This window comes from Rattus norvegicus, chromosome 13 (genome assembly GCF_036323735.1).
Source record: "Rattus norvegicus strain BN/NHsdMcwi chromosome 13, GRCr8, whole genome shotgun sequence".
Classification (NCBI taxonomy): Eukaryota; Metazoa; Chordata; class Mammalia; order Rodentia; family Muridae; genus Rattus; species Rattus norvegicus.
This window is the reverse complement of record NC_086031.1, coordinates 45789781-45815148: the sequence shown is the minus strand read 5'-3', so window position 1 is coordinate 45815148 and position 25368 is coordinate 45789781. Positions and strand designations below refer to the sequence as shown.

The window sequence follows — 25368 nt, the reverse complement described above, 5'->3', positions numbered from 1 at the left end:
ACACACATGTGGTGCACAGCATACATGCACATGAAACACACACGCGTGCGCACACACACACACACACACACACAATAAAGATAAGGGAAAATTAATTTAAAAACTATGTACCGTCTTGTAAATTCCCATACCATCCTTACAGGGTGGATGGGGGGACCCTAATCTTTGTTTGTTTCCAAGTTTGGAGTGCGTGCTTGCCCAAGCAAGTGTGCCCTTTGTCTTCAGAAAAAGTTAACCGTGTCTGACTGTCCTAAAGGCTTGTGGGTTGGGTTGTTGTAAACTATAGACAGACATGGCTTTGGAGTACAGGGAAGAACCGAGTTCTCCCAGTGCTCAGCTAAGACAAAGAAAAGCTTGTTATAACTTCCCCTCAGAGAGAAAGACGGCAATGATCCTCTTTCTCGTGTGTCACGGTGTTGAATATGTTTTCTAGTCTTTTTTAAAATTACTTATTTGCTTTACATCCAGGTAGCAGCTTCCCCTCCCTCCTCTCTTCCCAGTCCCTTCCTCTCACTTCCCTTCTCTAAGCCTTCACCCCTCCTCCCCTTCTCCTCAGAAAAGGGGAAGCCTCCAATGGATATCAATCAGCCCTGGCATATCAAGTTGCTGTAAGATAGGCCCATCTTCTTCTCATGAGACTAGACAAGGCAGCCCAGTTAAGGGAAAGGGATGCAAAGGCAGGCAGTATAGTTAGAGACAGTCCTTGCTCCCACTTTAGGATTCCCACATGAAGGCCCAGCTGCACATCTGTTACATATATGTAGAAGGCCCGGGTCCATGCCATGCATGCTCTCTGGGTGGCAGTTCAGTCTCTATGAGTCCCTATGGGCTTATTTAGTTGATTCTGTAGGTTTTCTTGTGGTATCCTTGACTCCTCTGGCTCCTTTAATCTTTTTTTCTCCCTCTTCCACAGGATTCCCCAAACTTCTCTTAATGTTTGGTTCTGGGTCTTGGAATCAGTTTCCATCAGGTGCTGGGTAAAGCCTCTCTGATGACATTTATGCTAAACACCCGTCTGCAAGTATAGCAGAACATCATTAATAGTGTCAGGGGTTGGCTCCCTCTCATGGCGTAGGTCTCAAGCTAGCCAGTCATTGGTTGATCTTTTCCTCAAATTCTGTCCCATCTTTTACCCCTGTACATCTTGTAGACAGGACAAATTGTGGGTCTAAGTGTTTGTGGCTGGCGTGGAGTCCTGATCTCTCCATTGGAAGTCTTGCCTTGCTATAGGAGATGCTGGTTTGGGCTCCATATCCCTCACTGCTAGGAGTCTTAGCTAGGGTGCCCCTCGTAGATTCCTGGGAATTTCCTTTTCTTGATGGTCTTTGAGTTCCAATCCCTGGTTTGGTGTTAGGATAGTATTTACAATACTTCAGAATGGCCAAGGAATATTTAATATTCAACAATTTATACAATTCTGAACATTTATATTTGTAGATCTAATGTTACATAGGCAAAGGAGCATTTTCAACGACAGTGTGTTGGACATCAAACAGAAGAACTTTAAGTTGCTTTATTTCAATCAAAATATTTATGTTTTTCAAAACGTTTGATGAAACGTTCAGTTCTCTGTGGAAGAACAGAATACAAGCCAGGGGTGGTGGCATATGCCTTTAATCCCAGAATTCAGGAGGCAGAGGCAGGAGGCTCTCTGGGTTTGAGGCCAGCCTGGACTACACAGTGAGTTCCAGGTCAGCCAGAGCTACAATGTGAGACCATGTCTCAAAAAACAAACCAAAACAAAGAGAACACTAAATAATTTTAGCAACCAAAAGTCACAGTCAAGAACTGTTGCCCAATTTTACTCAACTTGGCTTCCTCATTGTCTTTGCTTACAAATATTTTGTATTCCTTCCCACCTAGGTTGGGAATGAAGCGAGATGTATGGAGAAAGCTTGGGCTGCGTCTGTGGTTAGGGTCAGGGGCTGTGGGTGTCGGGGTTGACCTGTGGTGAGAATTTTGGGTCCTTAAAAAATGTAAACGTTATAGGAATACAGTTTTGTTTTAATCCAGGTGTGGGATATGGGGCTGCTTTAGATTGTGCACAGCAGACTGTGATTTGCCTCATGCTCTGGCAGGGGTGTGATTTTGCCAGCTGCAGATAAAGATGCTAGAGAGAGGTGCTTCAGTGACTACTCCTCCTGCTGCTGGCTGCTGGTTGCCGTTTGCTTGTTGGAGCCATCCTGACAAGATCAAACTTGCCCCAAGGAACTCCACACCGCCCCCAATCAGCAGGAAGTAGTCTCACCATAGCCGATACCTTTCTCTCCTACCTAGTGTTGCGGGGTTGGAAGGGATTGGGTTGGAGAAGGGTGGGAAAGGAAAAGGAACTCATAAAGTAGCCAAATAGCCCAGTTACATTCTTCTGCTGGGTCTCTTTCGGGGTGAATTTGGGGACTGGTAGATGGGTAGGGTTTGGGTTGGAGCAATGCCTCAGATTTTTGGGCCATCCCGTGCAGAGTCTAATTCTAGCCATGGTACCTAAAGCTTTGAGCCACCCCTTCCAGGAGCCTTCAAGGACATCGAATTAGCATTTGTGTTCTCTCAGGGCAGGAGTGAGATCCTTTTCCCCCAAGGGCCTTTCTTCCTATTGCGTTCCTGAAAGCTTCTTCTTTTCTTTCTCAGGCTAGAAAAGGAAGTGAGGTGGAAGGGGGAAAGTTCCTTGCTCCTCCCTCCGAGGTCTGATTGTTCTTCGAGAGGGGAATACAGCTGAACCTAGAGAGTGGGAGCAGGGCAGAGGTGCTGGCAGACACGGGGAGAGGTCAGCCCGGGGAACAGAACTAGAACAAAGAACTAATTCCAGATGGAGAGAAATCTTTGCTGTCTCCACTTCTCCAGGTCACAAGGAATGAGCCAAACCTCACGGTTTTCTGGGGAGTCAGGACTTGGGGGTAGGGACCTCCTTTTAGTTTTAGATCTGTCCCTTAACATCCTGTCACCTTGGGCTTTTGGGAGTCTGTTTTCTCTTCAGGACTAGTAGCATAGACTTTGAATTCAGAGAGACCCTGTTCTTAACACTGGCATGGTCTTGTGCAGCCTTGGGATTTTTAAACCTGGCACTTCCTTTTTACAAAATGGAGTGATAGTGCATTCAAATTGTGCTACTCTTGTTTTCTGTTTCCAAGAACATGACACCACAAACCGGGTCGAGTTATAAAAAAAAAGACGTTTATTTCGGCTCACAGCTCGGGAGTGTTAAAATCATGTGGGGAGCACTGGTTTGCCCCCTGATGGATAGAGGTCTCCTTGTGCAAGAGATGGTATAGGCCCTCACATGACGTACATGTATGAACCTGTCTGTCTTCTGCTCTCTTTCCCCCTCTCTTTCTCTGATTTAGTGGATGGAGTACTGTGATGTTTTGACACAGGTATTCATGGTGCCTTGTCCGAATCAGATTAAATGTGTCTATTTGCCCAAACTCTCTTCTTAAAAAGTCCATTAATAAGTCAAGGATGGAGCTCAGACCCAGGGCCTAATCCTAATGACCCTACAAAGGCAAGCCCCAGTCGGCCATGTTCCCTCCCTGTGAATACTTTTCCTCGTATGACTTTGTTTACAACATAACAACAGTGGGGGTACTCATGCCACAGTAGTTATGAGAATTAAATAAGAAATCAGTGGGGAGTAGGTGATTCAGGATCAGAGAATGGTCCCGATGGCAAGGTAATGAAGGTTTGACAACTGTTTCCAGCAAGATGTGTAGCCAGTCTCTGTAGGAAGGGGTAATGACAGCATGCTCAGAGGGCTGAGATAAGGCACGCATAAGACGATCTCACAGAGCTCTGCACGAAAGTAAAGGATTATCTTTGTTCTTAAGCTTGCCCTCCAACTAAGGCTGAATAAGTACTGAGTTGGCCAAAAAGCCAGAGTGAGGAAGGAATGTGAATCTTAGCAGGAGTAGCTAAAAAGCTCGAATAATCCCCACACTGTTTCTAATGATAACAATTAAGTCAGAGCTTCAAGGAACAGTTCACATCCTGGGGGGAAGGTAAGTACTTGGGAGGAGGGAGAATGGGGATTTCCAAGGAGGTGGGGGGCAAGCAAACCTAGAACTGTCAAACTGCTGGGAGACACAGAAGGTGCTAGTCTGGAGAGGGGAAAAGAGGGAGCTTTTCAAGCTCCGTTTCTGTGTCTCCCTGTGTGACCTTGACTCCCCTTGTCATCCACAAAGCAGAGATGGTGGCCTTGAGCCAAGAAATGTGGCTTTCCAATGCTCCCCACCTGGCAGCTACTAAGTGCATCCAAATATGCGTAGGGTTGGAGTCCAGAGAGAAGACAAGAGCTCCAATATACGCTAATGGACGCTTGCTTCTTTTGTCCAGGGAAGAGCCCCTCTAACCATCCCCTTCCTTGCCCTCCACTTCCCCTTGGTCATTCTGAAACAGGACAAGCCAGGGCCAGGGAGCCACTGAGAAGCTGGATCTTGAGTGTTCCTCTCTTGGGAGCTCAGCCCATAAACTGTGCCAGGGAAATGCTTTCACAGATTAGAGCTTCCTGAGGTGGGGCAGCAACAGCAGGTGGCAGGAACAGGGCAGGGGAGGGGAACAACAATCCCAAGAGCCCAAGCCTCTGGAACTAGGAGTTCTGGGTTTCTTGCAAAGTCTCCACCTCCCACTCACTTGACGGAGGCCAGCTTGACAGTCACTACACGGACCCCTTTATTTGACTGTGATCACGGGAGCTTCTCAGTTTGAGTCCTAACTGCAGATATGGAAACGAACCGGAGATTGGAGGAAGGAAGCAGAGGCAGGAAGAAAGAGGCCAAGGGGCAGCTCCCAAGTTGGAGAGAAGACAGGAGAAAGGAAATTCTAGAAGACAGTCCGGCTCAAGTATCCGAAGTCAATACTCTAGATTAAACCCTGCTTGAGGTGTTCCCAAAATCTGTATTTGTTAAGACAGGCTGGGAAAGTGGAATAGTTAGTAACCACCGGCATGAGACAGGCCAACAGGCAGGACAGGCAGCAGATGCCACTCATGGGAAGAACACAGGTGTCAGGAGGATGACAGGTGAGATTATGTTCATCTCCCTTTCCTCCTCGGTGAGTGAAGGAGGGAGCCAGGCAGGTGAACCCTGCATGACAGGATGGTTTCCACCAAACCTTTCCTTAATACCAGCTCCTCTCCCCTTAGGTGAGTCCTGGCTCAGTGCTGGGCGCCCCTCACCCAGCTGGGTCCTTGTCTCATAGTTCATGCTGATGAGGAACTGGCTTGCTGTAGGTGTCAGCATTTTGGATCAACTCAAAGATGAACTTCACCTGGTTCTGGTAGCTCTCAACGGAGATTTTCTCATTGATTCCATGGACACTGAGGGAAGAAGAATTTGGGGGAGGGGATAATGTCAAGGATGACAGCCTAAGAGTCGCCACAGAGCACCCTCCCTGCCTCCCTATTCCCCTCGGTATGACTGATCTTTGGTCTTCCATGGGGGCGAGGTGAGAAAAGTCAGTCAGCTATGTATGACCTAGTGGTTATTTCTCGAGGACCTGTGCTCATGTACAAGGACAGTGGGTAAGATAAAGACTAAACGCATGGAGATTTATCCCCTTTCTGCTCTGAGGTCCATGTCTTCCCTTGGAGAATTATCTTCCTAATTCTTCTTTTTGTCTTAGGATAGAGTCTCCTGCTAGAGTGTTCTCTAAGGTTCTGCTCACCGGGGTAAGGGAAGGCAGAAAGGCAACATTTCAGGACACCTCTCAAGTCTCTGTCTAGGAACTCTGCTATCAGATCTCACACTCACCCACAAAATACAAACATGACAGGAAACAGAGGGGTCACCCTCAATTTTGACAAACAAACCTCCAAACATGAATACTATGCTGTTTGCTTTGAGATAGGGCCTCTCTATGTAGTCCTGGTGCTTTGGGAGATTGCCATGTAGACCAGGTTGGCTTTGAAGTCACAGAGATCCTCCTGCCTCTGCCTCCCTTGTGCTGGGATTAAAGGCATGGGACACTATGACTTGCTTAGTGAGTGCCTTTTTTAAGAATACATTCAAATGCTTTCACTCTGTTTCAAGTGACCTGTGGTGTGGTGAAGAAATCAGGTCTGATGTGTGATACATTGCTGAAGGCTAAATGGAAATTATCTCCCCAAAGTTCAAGGGTCAAAAATTGCTGAAGAAACTATCAAACTGTTAAAAATCAGTGCTCACATTTTGGATTTCCATAGTATTCCTTCTGAGATGGCAAATAACAAGCCCACATTTGAAACCAATATGTGTTTGCTTATTAAAGAATGTTGGTGGGTCATCTCCAAAATTTTAACCCAGAACTGCTCCTGTTTAAAGGAAACACGGGGACAAAGAGTGGAGCAGAGACTGAAGGAAAGGCCATCCAGAGACTGCCCCACCTGGGGATCCATCCCATATACAGATACCAAACCCAGACGCTATTGCTGATGCCAAGAAGTGCTTGCTGACAGGAGCCTGAGATGGATGTCTCCTGAGAGGCTCCGCCAGATCCTGACCAATACAGATATGGATACTGGAAGCCAACCATTGGACTGATCACAGGGACCCAATGGAGGAGTTAGGGGAAGGACTGAAGGAACTGAAGGGGCCTTATCTGGCATCAATGGGAGGGGAGGCCCTTGGTCCTGTGAAGGCTTGATGCCCTAGTGTAGAGGAACGCTAGGGCGGTGAGGTGGGAATGGGTGGGTGGGGGAGCACCCTCATAGAAGCAGGGTAAGGGAGGATGGGATAGGGGGTTTGCAGAGGGGAAGGGGATGACATTTGAAATGTGAATAAATAAAATATTCAATTAAAAAAAGAATGTTGGTGGGTCTCTTTATTTTATAGGCAGAGAAAGTGAGGTCCAGGGGTGAGCATTCTCCAAAAGTGAGAAAGACTACTTAAGGGTCTCTTCCGTCTTTCTCCCTCTCTCCTTCCTTTCCTCCCTCCCTCTCCCCCTCCTTCCTTCTCTCTCTCCTTCCTTTCCTCCATCCCTCTCCCCCTCCTTCCCTCCCTCTCGCCCTCCTTTCCTCCCTCCCTCCCTTCCTAGACATGGTTTTGCTACATAGCTCAGGCTGAATTTAAATTTGACAGTCCATGGGGCTGGAGAGATGGCTCAGCAGTTAAGAGCACTGTCTGCTCTTCCAAAGGACCTGGGCTTGAATCCTGGTTGGCTCACAACCGTCTGTTCTTGGGTGCCCTCTCCTGGCCTCCATAGGCAATGCATGCAAATGGTGTACAGATATACATGGAAGCAAAACACTCATACATAAAATAAGATAAATAAATCTTTTTTAAAAAAATGGTTATCCCTGTGTCTCAGCTTTAGATTATAGGCCACTACACCCAGCTTTAGCTAAATATCTTATTTTCAAAGAGTTCTCACCGATCATCTGATCTCCATCTTTGAAAAGAGGAGTGTGCGTTTGGGGTGGGGGGTGTTATCCCCACAATTCCCGGAGCAATGATGCCAATCTGGTTTCTACAATCTCCCTAATTTGTCAAAATCCGGCTTTCCTCTATTCTGCAGGTCACGGAAACGGGAAGGGACAGATCGGATACACCTCCTCTCCGCTGCGCTGCCTAGCCACGCCCACTTACCTACTGAAGTCCTGAGGCTTCAGGAAAACGGGGTTGAACCGGTACAAGCCATTGGTCAGGTTGACATAGTGTCGGGTGTCCGTGTTGCCAATACAAATACCTAGAAAGGGAAGAGGAAGAGAAAACGGACTTTATGTGAGCATCACAGCCAGCAAAGGAAGGGGCGCTGGGTGACTGACTGGGCGCCATGCCTGAGACTTCTTTTTTTTTTTTTTTTGGTTCTTTTTTTTGGAGCTGGGGACCGAACCCAGGGCCTTGCGCTTCCTAGGCAAGCGCTCTACCACTGAGCTAAATCCCCAACCCCATGCCTGAGACTTCTTAAGAGCATCTGCCTAGGACTTTTTTTTTTTTTTTTTTTTTTTTTTTGAAATAGGGCTTCCCTGTGTCCTGGAACTCCCTCTGTAGACCAAGCTGGCCTGGAGTTTAGAGATCCCTCTGCCCCTGCCCCTGCCCCTGCCCCTGCCCCTGCCCCTGCCCCTGCCTCTGCCTCTGCCTCTCTGCCTCTCTGCCTCTCTCTGCCTCCTGAGTGCTGGGATTAAAGGTGTGCACCACCACTGCTTGGCACCTAGAAAAATTATTTTCTAAGATGCCCATTTTCAAATCCTTACAAAAGCTTGAACTTTAACCAGGAACACGGAGTCCCCTGGAAGCCCCGTGAGATGGCCCTGAGCAGTCCAGAGTTAAGTCGTTCTCATCTCATGATGCCCAGGGAGGCCAGGGCTTTTGTTTTATCCCCACAGACAGGGCTGTTTGCTGTCACTTAGGACAGAAGAAATAAACTAGAGTGGGGCATTTTACCAAGATAAACCACAATCCTGCCTTGTGGACCAGAACGTTCTGCTGGTCTCATCTTCCGAGAGATGACTCTGCCCTGAAGGCAAAGATTGGATGGGACAATCATGGGAAACTCCCTCTAGTCTCCTACTACCCCAAGGATTGGTAGGTCAGCCAGCTGGGCTGGGATTTGTCTTGGATAGACGGGCCCTTTGGGGAAAGGCATTTCCAGAATCATGGAAAGTGTGGTGAGGTGACTCACCATGGCATTCTGTGCTATTCCCCTCTTCTGATTTCAGACGGATACCTGGGTCTAATACTGTGCTTTGTGGATTTCTTCCTGTTGGTTTTCTCTACCCCTACTGCAGCCCTGCTAGCTGGATTATGGCCAGTGTCCTGGAAGGGGTGAAGGGAGCCTTTGAGGCTGAGACAGGAAGATGTAGACTGTGAAAGCCAGGGTCCAACTAGAATCTGCCTTTTTTGTGTACTTGAGCTGATAGGAAATCCCGCGTCCGATTCCGTCTATGTAGGTTTACTTGTGGCTCTCTGTGAACATCTCCGGACTCTGGATCTCACAGTAGGTGTTCTATAGGTGTTCTAGATTTTATGAAGTTCCCTAGGAGAATCACTGCCAGATTTGGACCGTATGCTAGGAGATGGGGAAAGTGCACGGGGACCTGCAGGCAGTAGACTGAAGTGGACAGGGTTGACAGGTGTGTCATGGGCTGACATTCTAAGACCTGGCGCTGAGCTGTTTGTTATCCTTGGATGGTGGGGAGGTAACTCCTCCAGGAGAGGTATATCCTAGGCCAGTCCCCTCTCGATGTCAGAGAGGCAAAGATCATTGCTGGCCTAGGTTAAGCAAGTACCCACTACCATTCAACTGACCTAATTTATTGTTTTTGCTTATTTCCTGTTTGCTTTCCCGCTTCCACTCCAAGGGGAAAATACAGTTCCAGGGACAGAAGCAGCCAGCTGTTTCCCGGATGAATGGCTGTGTTGGGGGTAGGGAAAGGGGCGTCAGATAGGAAGCAGACCCAGCTCCCACCACCCACCAGCCACAGCTGATGAAGTCATTACCGGGGACAATGATCTTGACTTCCGGGAAGACAGACTGTATGGTCTGTTGAAGCAGCTGGTAGCCCATGGCCTGGTCATCAGAGGGGCTGACGGGCAGTGGTTCAAAGGATCTCAACACATGCAACTGGACTCGGTCATCAGCCACAATGTTCTGGACGAGTTCTACGACCTTCAGTGTAGAAGCAAAGAGGGTTAGAGTTCTCACTGACTGCCATCTGAGCACCAAATTCAGGTCCTTTGTCTCAGCCAGGTAGCACTCTGGAGTTTAGAGGGAAAGCTGGCTGGCTTTGCAGTCGGACCCCCATCTTTACTGCCTGTGGGTGACGTAAGAGCTGCCACTTCCTAGAAAGCATTGCAGAACTCAGCTAAGTGTTTGAGGGGATTGTTTTACAGCCATGAGTCAGATGGGAAATTGGATAATCTGGAAACGGTTTTTTTCACCCCCTGGGGTTGTGAGCCATGGCCTTTAGATAAAGTGTAAGAGATGGCAGGATGGGAGTCTCAGCCATTTCAAGGGGTGATCCTGCTCCAACCAGAGAGTCTTGGAGGGGTCACCACAGAGCCACACCACTTAGTTTCCCCCCTTCTCTTGGGCTGCGGTTTTTTTGTAATCAAATCCACTGAGCCAGAGAGAGAGCTGAGCTCAGTTACACCCACAGTCAGTGTGGAGCTGGAGTTGAAGGTTTTTCCCTTTGCCTTTTTTTTTTTTTTCCTTGAGAGGGACCATGAGGAAACTCCCAGAAAATGGAGCCTGAGGTGACGAGGGGGAATCCAATGAAATCTGGTCCCAGGACAGTAACAGACCTGAGGCTCAGGTCATGTGAGGAAGTGGACAAGTGGGCTTACAGTGGTCCCTGATCCAGTCAGACATACAACAAAAAGCCTAGTGTCAACCACGGGAGCAGCGGTTGGTCTGAAGCTGCTTATCTCCTGGCCTCAGAGCTGGAGCCTCAGACCTGGAGATTGTGGTAACAATGGGGGTATTATCTGGAGTACTCAAGTCAGGCCAACGGCCCCTAGAAGTGTGGTAGAGGCTGCATCTGGAGAGAGCAGTGAAGGCTCCCACATCTAGAACCCCATTGGAATCAAAGCAAATGCATGCCCTTCAGGGGAGTGGAAGGTTGGTTTATAAGAACCCACTTTCATTTAGATCAATTTTACTTGTATCCCCAGTGCTCCCAATACTGAATTCACTGTGGGTGTGGCTGGATGGCAGAATGCTTGTCCAGCATGCACAAGGCCCCAGGCTCAAGTCTCAGTATGTTAAGAAACCCCCCCCCCCCACCATACACATATATTCTTCACACATGTCTTTACTCCAGGAAAAGGCTCCTAAGTCATCCCTTATGCAGTAGGTAGGGGCTGTGCCTGCTTTTCTTGTTTCAGGCCACTCCAGAGGTTTCTACATCTAGAAACTGAAGAAGATACAGAGATTGGTTCCCTTGAGTAAGATTCAAAGGCAGGGGCTGTGTCAGCCCCAGGCTCTTATTTACAGTATTGAGCAGGTAAAACGTTATACATGTAGGCTACTTAAACGGTAAAAACCAAGAACTGACGAAAATAATGAATAACGGGCGTTGTGTCACTAAGTGCCTTGCCCGTTGTACACAGTTAGGGGGCAAGGGTCAGGACGGCGTTCTTCGTAGGTGCGCAGTCTGGCGTTGAATCTGAAGGGATGACACGGGACTGGTAGAGAAGAGGTAAGAGATATTCCCAGAGTGGAAAAGGATGGGAAAAGGCATGACGGAAACGTTGTGCTTTGGACAATCACCCACAGTGGTGTGACCCTGGGCAAGGTCCCGACTCTCCGTGCCTTTTCTTGCTCAACTGTCACCCAGAGCTGAGATCCTTCTCCGTGTTTACGTTCTACTCGGTGTAGCATGCACAGTAGGAGAGAAGGGAATGGGGTTAGGTGTCACAGGAAGCCATTCCTCAAATTCATCCTAAAGAAGGTAGTCCTAATCGGGTTGCTAAGCAATGACTGGTATCTATTGACGACCGCCTGTCACGGGTTTCCCAGTAAGTAGCCCGGGCAGCTGGATGGGAGCTGGAGTTAACAACCACACAGACCTGACCAGATTTGAAATAGCCCATGTTCTCTCACCTTCCACAAACAGAACACTCGTGAGACAGGAACATAACTCTCCACATAAAAGAGGACACCACGGACTATGGGAATGCGCCGGGACTGCGGACGGACAGCTCAAAGGGCAAACTTGGAGATCTCTTTCCCCATGGAGAGTCCCTTCTTCTAGTCCCTTTATCGTGCCTCTAATTATTGCTGGAGGGGTTATGTCTATTACCAACAGATAAACAATAGTCATAGCTCAGAGTGACCTCTCATTGACCATCGGGCAGAGATAAAGGCGGGTCCTGGCTGGGTGTGGTGTGCGTACCTTTTTTTTTTTTTTAATGTTTTTTTCTTTCTTTCTTTTTTTTTTTTTCCCAGAGCTGGGGATGGAACCCAGGGCCTTGTGCTTGCTAGGCAAGCGCTCTACCACTGAGCTAAATCCCCAACATGTGTGCGTACCTTTAATTCCAGCAGAAGTCAGAAGGCCTGTGAGTTCCAGGCCAGTGGGGGCTACATAGTGAGACCTTGTCTTGATGGGATATAAAGTGAATAATGAATAAATTAACAGGGGGCAATCGGGGAAAGCATGTCAATATGCCCGAGCTGAAATGCCACTACCGTGGCATTTAACTCTGCTTATGTCCCCTCTGCCACTGCACAATCACTTGGTGACACAGCAGCCGGTTACCTTGTGCTAACCACTTATACGAGTCTTGTTCTTTCATTTGATTACTTGCTCCTTGCTGTCTCTCCTCACTAGACCACAGGTACCATTAGAATGGGAATCTTGTCTTTCTTGCTCACCACTATCCCAAGTACTTAGAAGAATGTCTAGCAGGGTCCAGGGGTGCAGGCCTATAATTCTGTCTACTTTGGAGACAGAAGGTAGGAGGATGAAAAGTTCAAGGCCAGCTTGGGCAACTTAGCAAGGCCCTGCTTCAAGATGACAAAGTAGGAAAAAGTGCTGAGGGGCTGGGGATATAACGGGAGGGACTTCGCCTAGCGCGTGTGTGGCCCTGGCCTCCTACCTCTTCTAGGTTGTGGGCAAGAGTAGGTGCAGACGGGAGAAGAGAATTGTGGAGCCCACTGGATCCAGCATGACGCTCTGAGTATGTGGCCCCTGGACAAGAAAAGTTTCCAGGACAAATGGGTCCTCTGGGCTTTCTAAGGGATGGAGACTTTCCATCCCTCAACGGGGCACGTGTCCAGGGTGAGTCCAGGGGACTCCAGAGGTGTCATCAGATAGACCAGGCGGGAAGGTCTCCGTGGTTAGGAGGGGAAAGTGCCAGGACCAGGGAGATGAAAGCTCTAGTTGGTGGAAAACAGCCTTTGGGAAAAGGATAGTTAAAATGGGACGGAAAAAAAGCCTGGTGGAAAGCTCAGCTGAGGAAATCCTGGTCCTGTGAGCCTCCAGGGAGAGGACAAGGTTGGCACCTGATGGAAAGCTGCTGAATCCAGGATTCACACTGAGCTCAGTTCCCTTCCCCAAGGCTGGGCAGGCTGCTCCCCCACTCCTGAGTCTGAGGCGTGTGCCTCCCTCCACACAGGGAGAGATGAGTCTTATATGGGAAGAGGAACTCTTAAAGACCAACAGGTAGAAATCTAGGTGTGTCTGACCCTTGAGGAGATGGATTCTAGAATTTGCTATTCATCTGCCAGGTGTTGGCTTGCCCCTTTTCTTTTAGTTGTCATTGTGTGTGTGTGTGTGTCCTCGTGTGCACGCATGTGCGCACACGTGTAATGTGCATATCAGAGGTCGATGCTGGGTGTCTTTCCCTATTGCTCTCTGCCTCAATCTTGAGTGTGGTGGTTTGAATAAGAATGACCTCCATAGGTTCACATACTTGGTTAACAGGGAAATATGTCACTGGGGATGGGCTTTGAGGTTTCAAAAGCCCAAGGCAGGCCCAGGGTCTCTCTCTTCCTGGCAACTGTGGATAGAGATGTAGAACTCTCAGCTCCTTTTCCAGCCCCATATCTTCCTGGATGCTGCCATGCTTCCTGCTGTGATGATAATGGACTAAGCCTCTGAAACTGTAAGTGAGCGCCAATGAAATGCTTTCTTTCATAAGAGTCGCTGTGGCATGGTGTCTCTTCTCAGCAATGGAACACTAAGTCAGCTGGCTTGGAACTTGCCATATACACTAGGCTGGCCTTGAACTTAAGAGTTTTACCTGCCTTTGTCTCCCAAGCCCTTGGGTTAAATGTGTGCTCCATCTCATACTGGTCTGAGAGCTCATACAGCTAGACTGACCCGTAGCTAGCAAGCTCCAAAGATCCTCCTGTCTCTGCTCCCCAAGTGCTGGGTTACTGAGGTGCACTGCCTGTCTGGCTTTTTTTCTGTGGGTACGGACTCCAAACTGAGGTCCTCACGCTTACAAGGTAAGCACTTCCTACTGAGCCGTTTCCCCAGCCCCTGCTGCTTTTCTTCTACTTGGTTTTGTTGTTGAGAATTTCATATATTTCATACTATATTTATATCATTCTACCCTCTAACTCCTCCCGTATTCTTTTGAAATGTCCCCTACATTCTTTTGAAAATTCATGGCCTCTTAATTCCTTAATTATTATTGTTACACACACACACACACACACACACACACACACACACACACACACACACACCCTGCTGAGTTCCCTTAGTGTAACTCACGTGTGCTGTTGTTTGTGAAGCCAAGCCTCTAGCCCAGGCTGGTCTCAAACTCCACTTACTTTCTCATTTACCCTACTCTTTGGCCTTAACATCTATTTCTTTTTTTTAATTTTTTAAATTTTTATTGGCTATATTTCTTTATTTACATTTCAAATGTTATTCCCTTTCTTGGTTTCCTATCCATAAGCCCCCTATTCCCTCCCCCTTCCCCATAAGGGTGTTCCCCCCCCACACCCCCTTTACCAGCCTCCGTGTCATTCCCCTGCACTGGGGGTCCAACCTTGGCAGGACCAAGGGCTTCCCTTAACACCTTATTCTCAGCAACGTCTTATTGATCCTTTAACGCCGGCTCGAATTTCTATTAATAAAAGACTGTGTGATCTTTGAGATGGCTTGGCAGTGGTCCTGTGGGATTCTGTTCTCCCCTGATTGTTACAGCAGCAGTAAAGAGCTGCAGAAGGAAGCAGCCCCCTGGAGCTGGGTTATTGCCTACATAATCGCAGGCCCGCTGCTTAGCCATTCAGTTGTACCACACCCCAGTTTTCCTTAGCCGAGTGAGGACAGTATAGTTCCTTCCTTACTGGGTGGTGTGAGTGCACACCTCTGTCTACCTAAGGATGGTAGCAAGCACGTAGCTATCCCACAAGCCACTATGAAGATTTACTTCTATCATTCATTTGTATTTGTTTCCCAAACCAGATGCCTCCCATCCTATGTAGTTGGTGCATAGGGACTTTTCAAGACAAACCCAAAACCAATCCTTAGGTATTGAGGGTCCTGCTTCTTGATGGGGGACCTCTCTTCGGAGCATAAGTACATACCTCGTGTACTGTCTGCGAAGGGTGAATTCGGAAGTTGACTGTCGCCTGAGCCAATGGGGGGATGACATTCACCTAGACAGAGAATCATGTTATCTCACGTGAACATCCTCCATAGCTGGCCCCTGCCCAGCAAACGCCAACCACCACCAGGAGGAGCAGGAACAGCTGCTCTGGTTTAATATGGAGTCTGCCTTTGTCTGCTCCCAACCCTCCACCTGCCATTACAGTCACTTTTAGGGTCCTTGCTTTAGGTGAGATCTTTGCACTTAATGGTCCCGGAGGGATCACAGAGCAGTTCAGAGCAGGACTGCTCTCCCTGCAACTGCCCAGACGACTCTGTTCTATGCCACTGGGAGGCTTCCCAGGACGCCCTGGTCATTTCTGTTAACATTAGTGCTTATTTGTGGTGGAAGACCCAGATTCTCAATCCCTCAAGGGATACCTGCGTTTAATCCCTGAAGGGAAAATAGTGGTTGTTTTGCATGTCTGGTTACAAAATCTGATGGAGTTTTTTTTGCCTGAACCTATGACCAGTTGGAGAAGACAGGCTACAGGGCTGTTTCCGCTATGTTTTGAGAGAGATTTCCTTTATCTTTCTGTGAACTGCTAAGAAGCCAAAAAGCAACAGGTACAGGGATATGCTGGGCTGTTTACAAACTGGCAGTGTGAGTTTTGAGGACCTGCTACCTCGCTGCACCTCTGCTATCCTGGCTGGCAGTTGGGGCGATGCTACTTGCCCCAGTTTAATTGAATTCTAGTAGAATTAAATGGAATACCCTGCAGACCCCATGGAGAGAAAACCACAGGTCAAATAGTAGAGCACAGGACTAGTATATATAGGGGCATAGCTGGAAATATAGGACTATTTGGAACAGCAGCTGGTGGAGATAATCTGGGTTGGGTCGGGTTTGTTATGTCAGGAGTAAACTTGGGAGGCATCATTCACATGTATCAAGCCTGGGACCAGTGCGGTGGCACACGCCTTTATTCCCAGCACTCAGAAAGCAGAAGAGGGCAGGGATCTGTGGGTTTTAGGCCAACATTAGGTCTACGTTGTAAATTGTAGGCCAGCAAGGGCTACAGAGTGCAACATTGTATACAAAACAAAACAAAACTTCAAGCCCAAATCAAACTTGGGTTCCAGGTTAATATAGTTTCTCCAGATCATGTGGTACTTCTGGAAAATGATGGTCCCTGGAGCTGTGCTGGTGACTCTAACTGTGGGTGGGTCTAAGTCTCTTCAAAGCCTACATTGGATAGGCTTGGTCCATTAACCAGAGATACCTGTTACAAAACAGTGCAACTGCAAATGGGCCAACGTCCTGGAAACGAAATGCTGTCTTTATAAAATCAAAGCTTATCAGATTAGTGATTTTTAATCCTAGGAAATAAGACTCACAGAAATTATATTTACTGAGGTGGACTTTGGGAAAAGATAGCATAGATTTTATGAATGGCAATCGAACATCTCTTTGAATTTATACCAGGGGATCATACATAAATCATCCACTGAATTAATTTGGTGGATAAATCTTTATAAACAGAGACGTTCAAGAAAAGATTCTACTTGGCTGGTGATCTCACTCAGGGGTAGAGCTCTTACCGGGTAGAAGGTGGTAGGCTTGGTCTCTAACACTACCAAAAGAACAAGTAAATAAAAAAAAAATAGAGACCTTTAATGGTAAAGGAGGTTTGAAAGTTTTAGTGTATATGGCCGAAGTGCTAGGAAAATATAAAACAAGTGGAGTTATATTCAGGGCATGGGTTAGGAGGCCCAGCCCCCTCTACACATACATAGGTCAATGTGACCAGCACCCTCAATGGCCTGTGGACCTTTGCTGGAGCCTTTGCTCTTGAGACTTAAACAACTGATGGCAAATGGTGGGGGACAATGCTGGCCCTTTCTGTCATTCATACTGTAGCCACAGATAAAGTCAAGGGATGGAGGTACAGGTGTGGCTGGAGGAACCGGAACACGTTACCTTGATTCCTGCATTGAACATGGTGAGGGCTGTGGTAGTTCTGACCAATGCATTCGTTATGGGATTCCTCTCCATTACCCTGAACCAAAAAGGCCATGGTTAGTCATCAGGAAGAACTGTGCAATGGAGAGAAAGGGAAGCTTGGGATTTCATTCTCTTCCCTAAACTTTAGAGATTTTCAATCCCGAGAGAGACACGAGCTATACGTTAATAACATGAAGTATCTGTGGCAGAGGGATGACTGGTCAGGCCAGGTAAGCCAAGAAATGGGCTTGGGAGCAGGTACTTGAGGTGAGAGATTTAGAGGAGTAAACGCAATCTATTACCTGCTTACAATGGGACGGAATAGCCACAGGTTCCCCAAGATTATATTGGTAGGGAAGGAAAACTGAAAGAGAAGGAACAAGGTTAGCAGTAGGAAGGGGGTTGGCAGAGTGAGGACGTTATTGTCAAAGCCTGAGTCTCTCTACTTCAGGCCTAACTCGGGGCCCTCAGAGCTCAAGTCCCCACTGAGTCAGCTGCTCAGTCTGCATGAAGCCGGAGTGAGGTATTTTTCCACCTGGGTGGGCACATCTGACTATTTGGAACAATCGTTCAGCATCCTCAAGGATGAGTTTGAGCCAGTTCTCAAGGGGACCTGGGTAATGTTAGACTGTAGGGTCTCAGATATGTCCCATCAGTTGCAGACAACAAGCCCCTTCTTGGCTCAGCTGTCTGGGAATAGGTGAGAATGGATGGAGACCTGACTGACACAGTGGTCCTTTCATTATTCTACAGCTCCTTCTCCACCCCCTTTCTGCTCTTCCTCCATAGCTGGCCAAGGGCATGCAACGTTCCTCCCACACCTCATTTGCCAGTAGCTTCAATGTCTTCTTCAATGGCCCGTTTCCAAACATGTTTGGCATTGGTGTCTGCTCCAGTCTGGAAGGGAAACAGTTCTTAGGATCAAATCTCTTCCAGACCAAGATCTACATCCTGAAGATAAGGGAGATGGGTAAAAGTTTCAACTTCCTTGCTCAGTCATGAGCCTGCCTGCCACCTCCACCAACCTGAATCGAGGAACTTGAGCTCCGTCTCTGGTCATAAGTGTAAGTCAGGGACATGTCCTGCCTTTGCTCTGCTTCTCTGCACCCTGGGTCCAGTCTCGTGGTGCTTACCAAGTTGTGCCAGGACTGCCAGTCTACTCTACCAACCAACTTACTTAGGACAGGGGCCATCTTATTTCTTTCTTTCTTTCTTTCTTTCTTTCTTTCTTTCTTTCTTTCTTTCTTTCTTTTTTTTTTACTATATTACCTGACACAAAGCCTTGGTAAATGATGGCTATTCATTCACTATCTGAGGGATGCAGTTCTCCGTTCTGGCTAGGGTTAACTATTTGTTGTGATGAAACACCCTGACCAAAAGCTACTTTGGGAGGAGAGGAAAGGGTTAATTTGACTTTTCCACTTCCACATCACTGAAGGAAGTCAGGACAGGAGCTCAAACAGGGCAGGAACCTGGAGGCAGAAGCTGATTGCAGAGACCGTGGAGGGATGCTGCTTACTGGCTTGCTCAGCCTGCTTTCTTATAGCACAAAGCCTACGGGTAGCATCACCCCGAATGGGATGGGTCTTCTCACACCAACCACAAGATAAGAAAATGCTTTACTGGCTTTGAACCAACCAGCCCTTATGGAGGCATTTTCTCAATTGAGGCTTCCTTTTCTCCAGTGACTCTAGCTTGTGTCAGGCTGACAAAGTAACCAGCATGCTTTCTTTTCACTTTGCTGAGAGAACCTAGACACAGGTAGTGTTGCTTCTTGCAAACCCTGACTCTTCATCCACAGCCAGTGTCCCTTATTTATCTTTGTCCTCTTGCTGGAGCAGCAGGAGACTTTAGACAGCTTGACTGGTCACTGCCCACTGCTTGGCTAGGCTCTGGACTACCAGGCTAAGGCGTTGGCTTGGTTTTTGTCTACTGGCTCCCTCATGCCTACTAGTTGTACTGATAGATTTTTTTTTTTTGACCCCAAGATTATTCTGGGTATTGGTGGCTTTGTCCCTTCTGTCACCTGCACCTTTTCTCCCCAGGCCAGCTTCAGGGCAGGAAGCACAGGCTGGCTCTTCAGTCTCGGAGTGAGTAAGTGCCGGGTCTTCCATCCAAGGCTGTCCTGGGAGCAGAGCCAGGAGCTGCTTACCGGCTGACAGCGGCAGAAAGGATTCCAATGCTTGTCTCCTTTGGGGGAGCTGAAGAGTGGCCTGGAGTCATGTTTACTTGCAGCATGAGGTCAAGGGCACCCTTCTCGGTGACTGAAATCCTGTGGGGGAGGATCAAAGGTGAGTCTTCAGACTGCCTCCCTACCGAGTTATTCCAAAGACCCACAGGTCCACCTGTATGATGGTCCAGTGGCCTGGGAGGTCAGCTTCTTGCTGCTTTGGAAAAAAAAAAAATCAACACTAGAAGAAGCCCGGGACATACTGAAGAGGAACGTGAGTGGTACAGCAGGTATCTGAGCGTGTCTTACAGATGGCGGGCTGTATTTACCTCAGATAGAGTGACAACTCTTCAGAGGGTGGGACGGTGTGGGTGTTCCACTTACATGGCAAACGGCTTCTTGAGGTTCGGAATGAAGTCTTCCAAGATAAAGCTCCCTTCATCCACAAGAAAAGCTAGCTGGACACCCCTCGTCTGTAAGAGTGCTGAGATCTGCTGAGCCCCCTTTGTCCCAGACACCTGCAGACAGATGACCCAAAGCCACAGACTTTCTCAGCCGGAAACAGATAGAGAGAGACAGCAAAGGCGGACTCACTTGTCACTCCGGAATCTTCCTTTCTAGTCTTATTCGGTAGGGCGGAGCCCGAGATGATTGTCTCACAGAACTATGTGAGAGTCAGAGTCCCTCTGGGCCCTACTAACTTCAGAAATGAAACTGGGACCTAGACAGTGAAGCGGCTGTCCAGGTTTAAAGACAGTGGCATCACCACAGAGAAATCACCCGGCTCTCTTTCTTTTGTACTTAGGTTTCCTGGGGTAGAAACGTCACACTGTCTGTTTGCCTTGGATATTAGCAGGGGTTTGATTCTGCCACACAGACACATAGAGAAACTGGCAAATGGCTAGAGTATTTCATGGAACCCCTGTAGCTGATGGGCATACTGGGTAAAGTACCCCACCTCCAGAAGGGGCCCCGAGACAGGTACTGGGCAAGGTGGCTTACCTCCTCATCATGGCCCAAAGCAATGAAGAAAGGTCTTTTGGGGCTGTATTTTCTGATCAACAGGAGCTCCAAAGCCTGCAGGACTGCCTAGGATTCAGGAGAAAAGCTCATTCAAATGCAGGTGATCAGAGCCAAGAAAAGCATGCATTTGTCAAGGTCCGCTGGAAGGGCCCCCGTGCGGAGGTCATCTGCCCCCAATTCCTATGTGGTTGAGAAATCAAGGTTCAGAAAAACGGAGTTAAAAACGGATAAATACCATCCAGGCCTCCTACCACCAATTTTTTCTTTTTTTCTTTTTTTTTTTTTTTTCCGGAGCTGGGGACCGAACCCAGGGTCTTGCGCTTGCTAGGCAAGCTCTCTACCACTGAGCTAAATCCCCAACCCCCCACCAATTCTTTCAACATAGCCTCCTTCCTCCCCCAAACCAGTCGAACTCTCCCATCCAGATCAACCCCCTAAGTCAGATAGTAAGCAGAGCACTCCAGACCATCACAGAGTTTTTGTTGTCCAGCGCACCCCGGCCATGGATGAAGCCATTTTGCTCCAGGCCTGAGAACGGGGGCACCTCCCATCCTTCTTCAGAGGCAGGAACCACGTCGAAGTGAGCCATCAGCATGTAGGGCTGCAAACTGGGGTCCGAGCCTCGGACGGTGAGCAGGTGGCTATACTTCCCCACGACTTCGTGTTGGATAAGGTTGCTGTGGAACACTGTAGGAAAGGCTTGAGGAGGAGGGAAGAGAAACAGTGACCATGCCTGGGCCACAGGGTGGTTTCCTTCTGTTTCCCCACCACTTCCTGTTCCCAAGTCTTTTCTTTCTTTTTTAAAAAGATTTATTTAATATATATGTACACTGTAGCTGTATTCAGACACACCAGAAGAGGGCATCAGATCTCATTACAGATGGTTGTGAGCCACTATGTGGTTGCTGAGATTTGAACTCAGGACCTCTGGAAGAGCAGTCGGTGCTCTAAACCACTGAGCCATCTCTCCTGCCCCTTTTTTTTCTTTTCTTTTTTTTTTTTTTTCTGTATTTCTTGGAATACGAGTGCCCCTTAGAAATCTAAATTCTGATCCATCTATTCAGATTCTATAATTCCTCTTCCATATATGTGCAAACATTTTAATATATGTATATTATATATAATATATGCAATATATTGCATAGGTACCCACAACCATCTGTAACTCCAGTTCCAGGGGAATCTGATGCCCTCTTTAGCTTCTTTTCTTTCTTTTTTTTTTTTTCCAGGGCTGGGTATCGAACCCAGGACCTTGCGCTTCCTAGGCAAGCGCTCTACCACTGAGCCAAATCCCCAACCCCCCTCTTTAGCTTCTGAAGAGTCTGTACACACATTGTGCATAGACATACATGCAGGTAAAATGCACACGCGCGCACGCGCACACACACACACACACACACACACACACACACAAACACACACATACTCTATGGGTCATAGCTCAAGATCTGACTCATTTTAGCCCAACATGCTATCACACATTAACGGGTTTACAGATGAGGGTTGTGTTAAAATATAAATGTAATAGTTTCTAATATCCAAATTACTCAGAGGTAAACATAATCACTATGTACAAAATTCTAAGATCTTTTTCTTTTAAGAAAACTCCCTGGACACATGCCTACAGTTCCAGGACTCGGAAGACCGAGGGAGGAGGACCTTGGTTGAAGACTGTCCCAAAACCAAAACAGATCGGGGTGAGGCAGACAGAGAGACAGAGACATACACAAGTGCCTTAGGGTTACTATTGCTGTGATGAAATGCTCTGAGCAAAGCAACTAGAGGAGGAAAGGGTTTAATTAGCTTACATTTCTTTTAGCACTGTTCATTACTGAAGGAAATCAGGACAGGAACTCCAACAGGGCCATAACCTGGAGGCCGGAGCTGATGCAGAGGTCGTGGAGGAGTGCTGTTACTGGCTTGCTCAGGCTTGCTTTCTGATAGAACCCAGGACCACCAGCTGAGGGGATGGCACCACCCACAGTGGGCTGGGCCCTCTTCCACTCATCACTAAGAAAAATGCCCCACGGGCTTGTTTACAGCCCAATCTTATAAAGCGTTTTCTTGATGGAGATTCTCTTCTCTTCATGACTTTAGCTTGTGCCAAGTTGACATTAAACTATCCAGCACAGCAAGTTTTTGTTTTGTTTTGTTTTGTTTTGTTTTGTTTTGTTTTGTGACAGGCTCTTACCACGAAGTCTAGAAACACATGATCCTCCTGCCTCAGCCTTCCAAGTTCTGGGATTACAGGTGTGAGCCACCATGTCTATCTTCTTTTTAATATTTTCCATTAAAAGATTGATTGACTCCACACATGCAAAATCCATGGATTTGGACAGTTGTGCTTAATATTTTCAAAATTAATATTATTGTCTACTTAAAAAGTATGTGTGTGTTTTGCCTGATTGTATGTTGGTAAACCATATGTGCTTAGTGCTCATGGAGAGTGGAAGAGGGTGTTTGATCCCCGGAACTGGAGGTACAGGTGTTGTGGGTCACCATGTGGATGCTGGGAATTGAACCCGGGCCCTCTGGGAGAGTAGTCAGTGCTATTCACCACAGAGCCATCATCTTCCCAGCAACTGTACAATGTATGCTGCTTTTTTTTTTTTTTCTTTTCTTTTTTTCGGAGCTGGGGACCGAACCCAGGGCCTTGCGCTTGCTAGGCAAGCGCTCTACCACTGAGCTAAATCCCCAACCCCACAATGTGTGCTTTAATTGGTTATTTGTGTCGTGATGAATATGTGGGCTGTTTCCACTTTAGGCTATTATGAACAATGCTTTCATGAAGAAAGAAAAGAGCATTTCTACTGTGTTTTGTGGAGACAAAAACTGGCACTGTGCAGCCATACTTGTGTATGCAGGTACAGATGTTTCCAGGGCAGGCTATTCACAGTACTGGCAGGCCTTAGGAATGTGTTGATGATTGCTGTAAACGGAGCCCACTAGGTGGGGTGCCTGCATGCTGTGTCAATGTGCATGGTAGTGGGGACGAAGTGCCTGGACAGAGTTCTAGACATCTGCACAAGAGAGTGAATCCCTTGTGTTACCTGTTAATGATAGAGTTCATTAACTGATACATATATTTACGGAAAAGGTTGGCGAGTCAAAACCCCAAACCTGCAGCTCGTTCCCAGTTCTTAGCTCTTCAAAAGCTAATCCGTTGGTTCTCACTTTACCCTCCGCTGTGTAATGTTTGGATTCACCCTTTCACACATCCTGCGTGCAAAGTAAAAGGCAACCTCTGGGAAGGTGACTGTCTGCTTTCTATTAATGACAAAATGTATTTCCTTATTGCCTTTGTCAAGGACAAAGTCTCCAGCGTGGGTCTGCCACCCTTAGCCCTTAGTTTGTAAGCTGACCTTTTCGGATATATTCTCCAAACTCAGCAAGGGCTGTGGTGTTGGATTCCTCGTGGCTGAAAGACACTGTGGGAATCCGGATGGCACCTGTTGGGATTCAGTGGTCAGAGTTAGAGGATTAAAGTTGACAGAGGTTGTGTGTTTCTGATTGAAGTCTCAACCCATAGCTGAATGCGGTGGTGCACAGCTCTAATCCCAGCACCTTGGAGGAGCAGGAAACTGTCCTGAATGGAAGACAAAACCAAATCCAAAAAGGACAAGGAGGAAGGAAGGGAGGAGGGAGGAAAAAAGAAGGAAGAGGAGGGGGAGGAGAAAGGGGGAGGGGAGAGGGGAGGGGGAGGATGAGAGGGAGGGGAGAGGAAGGAGAGGAGGAGGAGAAGAGGAGGAGGAAGAGGGGGAGGAGGAGGAGGAGGAGGAGGAGGAGGAGGAGGAGGAGGAGGAAGAGATAGAAGGAAGAAGAGGGGGAGGGGGAGAGGGAGCTAGATGATGACAACCCACCACTTGCAAGGGGCTATCTGTGTGATGCTCTGGGAAAACTATTCCCAGAAGTGTCACTCCGTTATAGGCACAATCCATCTGCCACTATGGGTTAGCATTTGGTCCCTGTGTATGTTTGCTAAGGCAGGTTTTTATTAATCCACTACTTAATGAACAGAAAAGAGAAGTTGAGCCCAGTGGTCACAAGGCCTCCCACGAGCCTATCCAAATGCTCTTTTCTCCTGAAAGGCTAATGAGTTAGCTGCCTTGCTAAGTCCTCGTTTTTGTTTTTGTTTTTTTTTTTAGGGGAGAACTAGTTACATCTTACACTCCAGGAATAATTCATTCTCTTCAGAACCACCGAGTCCTACTGACCCTAAAATGTTATTCAGAGCTTAGTCCTTGCTGGAACCCTGGGGAGGATCACTTAAAGAAGCGAATCAGTTTTGTTTTAAGGCACCGCAGAGATTTAAAAGGTTAAAAGATTTAGAGTGGAAAGTGCTACAATTACTTGTTGGAGACAGGCAGGAGTAGGGTGGGTGCCAACAGTGCGGAGAGAACCTGGAGCCTCCAGGCTAGGCAAGGGAACACCAACGCGAGTGGCATGCTAGACTAGGGCACAGTGTCCCCAACGCCTAGGGGAACGCTGGCTGGGCCTGCCTGATATGTGGCGGGTGGAACTCCAGTCTGAGCAGTCCCTCTGCAGAGGGAGGCAGTCCCACGCTGACTGAGGACTAAGGGACCCACATCTGAGCCCAAGGGGGCGGAGGTTCACCTTTCAGCGCCTCTTTCATAGCGACGCGCTCCTCCTCGCTGAACTGGGAAGGGATCCGCGACGATCCTCGACTTTCCCTGCTGCCAGGGCCCGTGGATCCTGAGACGGTAGCGAAAAAGAGAAGGAGCACAGCTGCCCGGGTGGGCAAGATAACAAGTAGCTCAGCCATGTCTCTCCGATGGCGCGCCGCCAGTCAGGCTGGAGTTTAGACCTAAAATCCTAAAGCCTGACTCGCTGTTGACCAATCATTGGTTGGCCTGGACAGCAGCCAACCAGCCAACCAATCAACAGAGAGAGACCCGCCCTTGCCCTCTAGGCAAGGGTCAGGATTAGCCAGTTCTTGTTCTGGCATTTACTATGAGAGGAAATGTGCGTGTGTGTGTGTGTGTGTGTGTGTGTGTGTGTGTGTGTGTGTGTGTGTGTGTGTGTGTGTGTGTGTGTGTATAGTGTGTGTGTCTCTGTGTCTCTGTGTGTGTGTGTGTCTGTGTTTCCCTGTGTGTGCGTCCTGTTTTGAACCTTTTCTTAGCATGCTAAGATGTGTCCTTGTGGGAACTAGGGGTATCGAGTAGAAAGTCCCTGACGCCAGGGAAGGGAGAGGTTCCCAGA

At 47.9% G+C, this 25368-nt stretch overlaps 1 protein-coding gene across 2 annotated transcripts; it reads right to left on the bottom strand.

Annotated features, from left to right (window-relative positions):
* Positions 1–2942: 2942 nt before the first annotated feature.
* On the bottom strand, positions 2943–24988 carry Pm20d1 (peptidase M20 domain containing 1). 2 transcript variants are annotated; one of them, NM_001109068.1, is made up of 13 exons: positions 24763–24970; positions 23511–23597; positions 20615–20847; positions 20128–20214; positions 19510–19643; positions 19108–19227; positions 17777–17852; positions 17258–17319; positions 16932–17010; positions 14950–15021; positions 9405–9573; positions 7551–7650; positions 2943–5305 (listed from the first exon to the last, which is right to left on the bottom strand). In NM_001109068.1, exons 1-13 carry the CDS (start codon positions 24929–24931, stop codon positions 5182–5184), a joined length of 1512 nt encoding a protein of 503 aa, NP_001102538.1. In that variant the 5' UTR covers positions 24932–24970; the 3' UTR covers positions 2943–5181. The 2 variants fall into 2 exon arrangements, 1 of the variants encoding a protein (NP_001102538.1); XR_005492268.2 differs by lacking the exons at positions 2943–5305; positions 7551–7650; positions 9405–9573; ... (1 more) ...; positions 16932–17010; positions 17258–17319 and having other exon boundaries at positions 18988–19227; positions 24763–24988.
* Positions 24989–25368: the final 380 nt, after the last annotated feature.

Excerpts from the sequence above, each read along its gene's own strand:
- Pm20d1 (NM_001109068.1), bottom strand. The coding sequence starts at position 24,931 with ATGGCTGAGCTACTTGTTATCTTGCCCACCCGGGCAGCTGTGCTCCTT. Across the intron at positions 20,215-20,614 it reads ACAACAAAAACTCTGTGATG|GCAGTCCTGCAGGCTTTGGA; the intron begins GTCTGGAGTGCT and ends CCTGAATCCTAG. Across the intron at positions 19,644-20,127 it reads CTTTGGGCCATGATGAGGAG|GTGTCTGGGACAAAGGGGGC; the intron begins GTAAGCCACCTT and ends ATCTGTCTGCAG.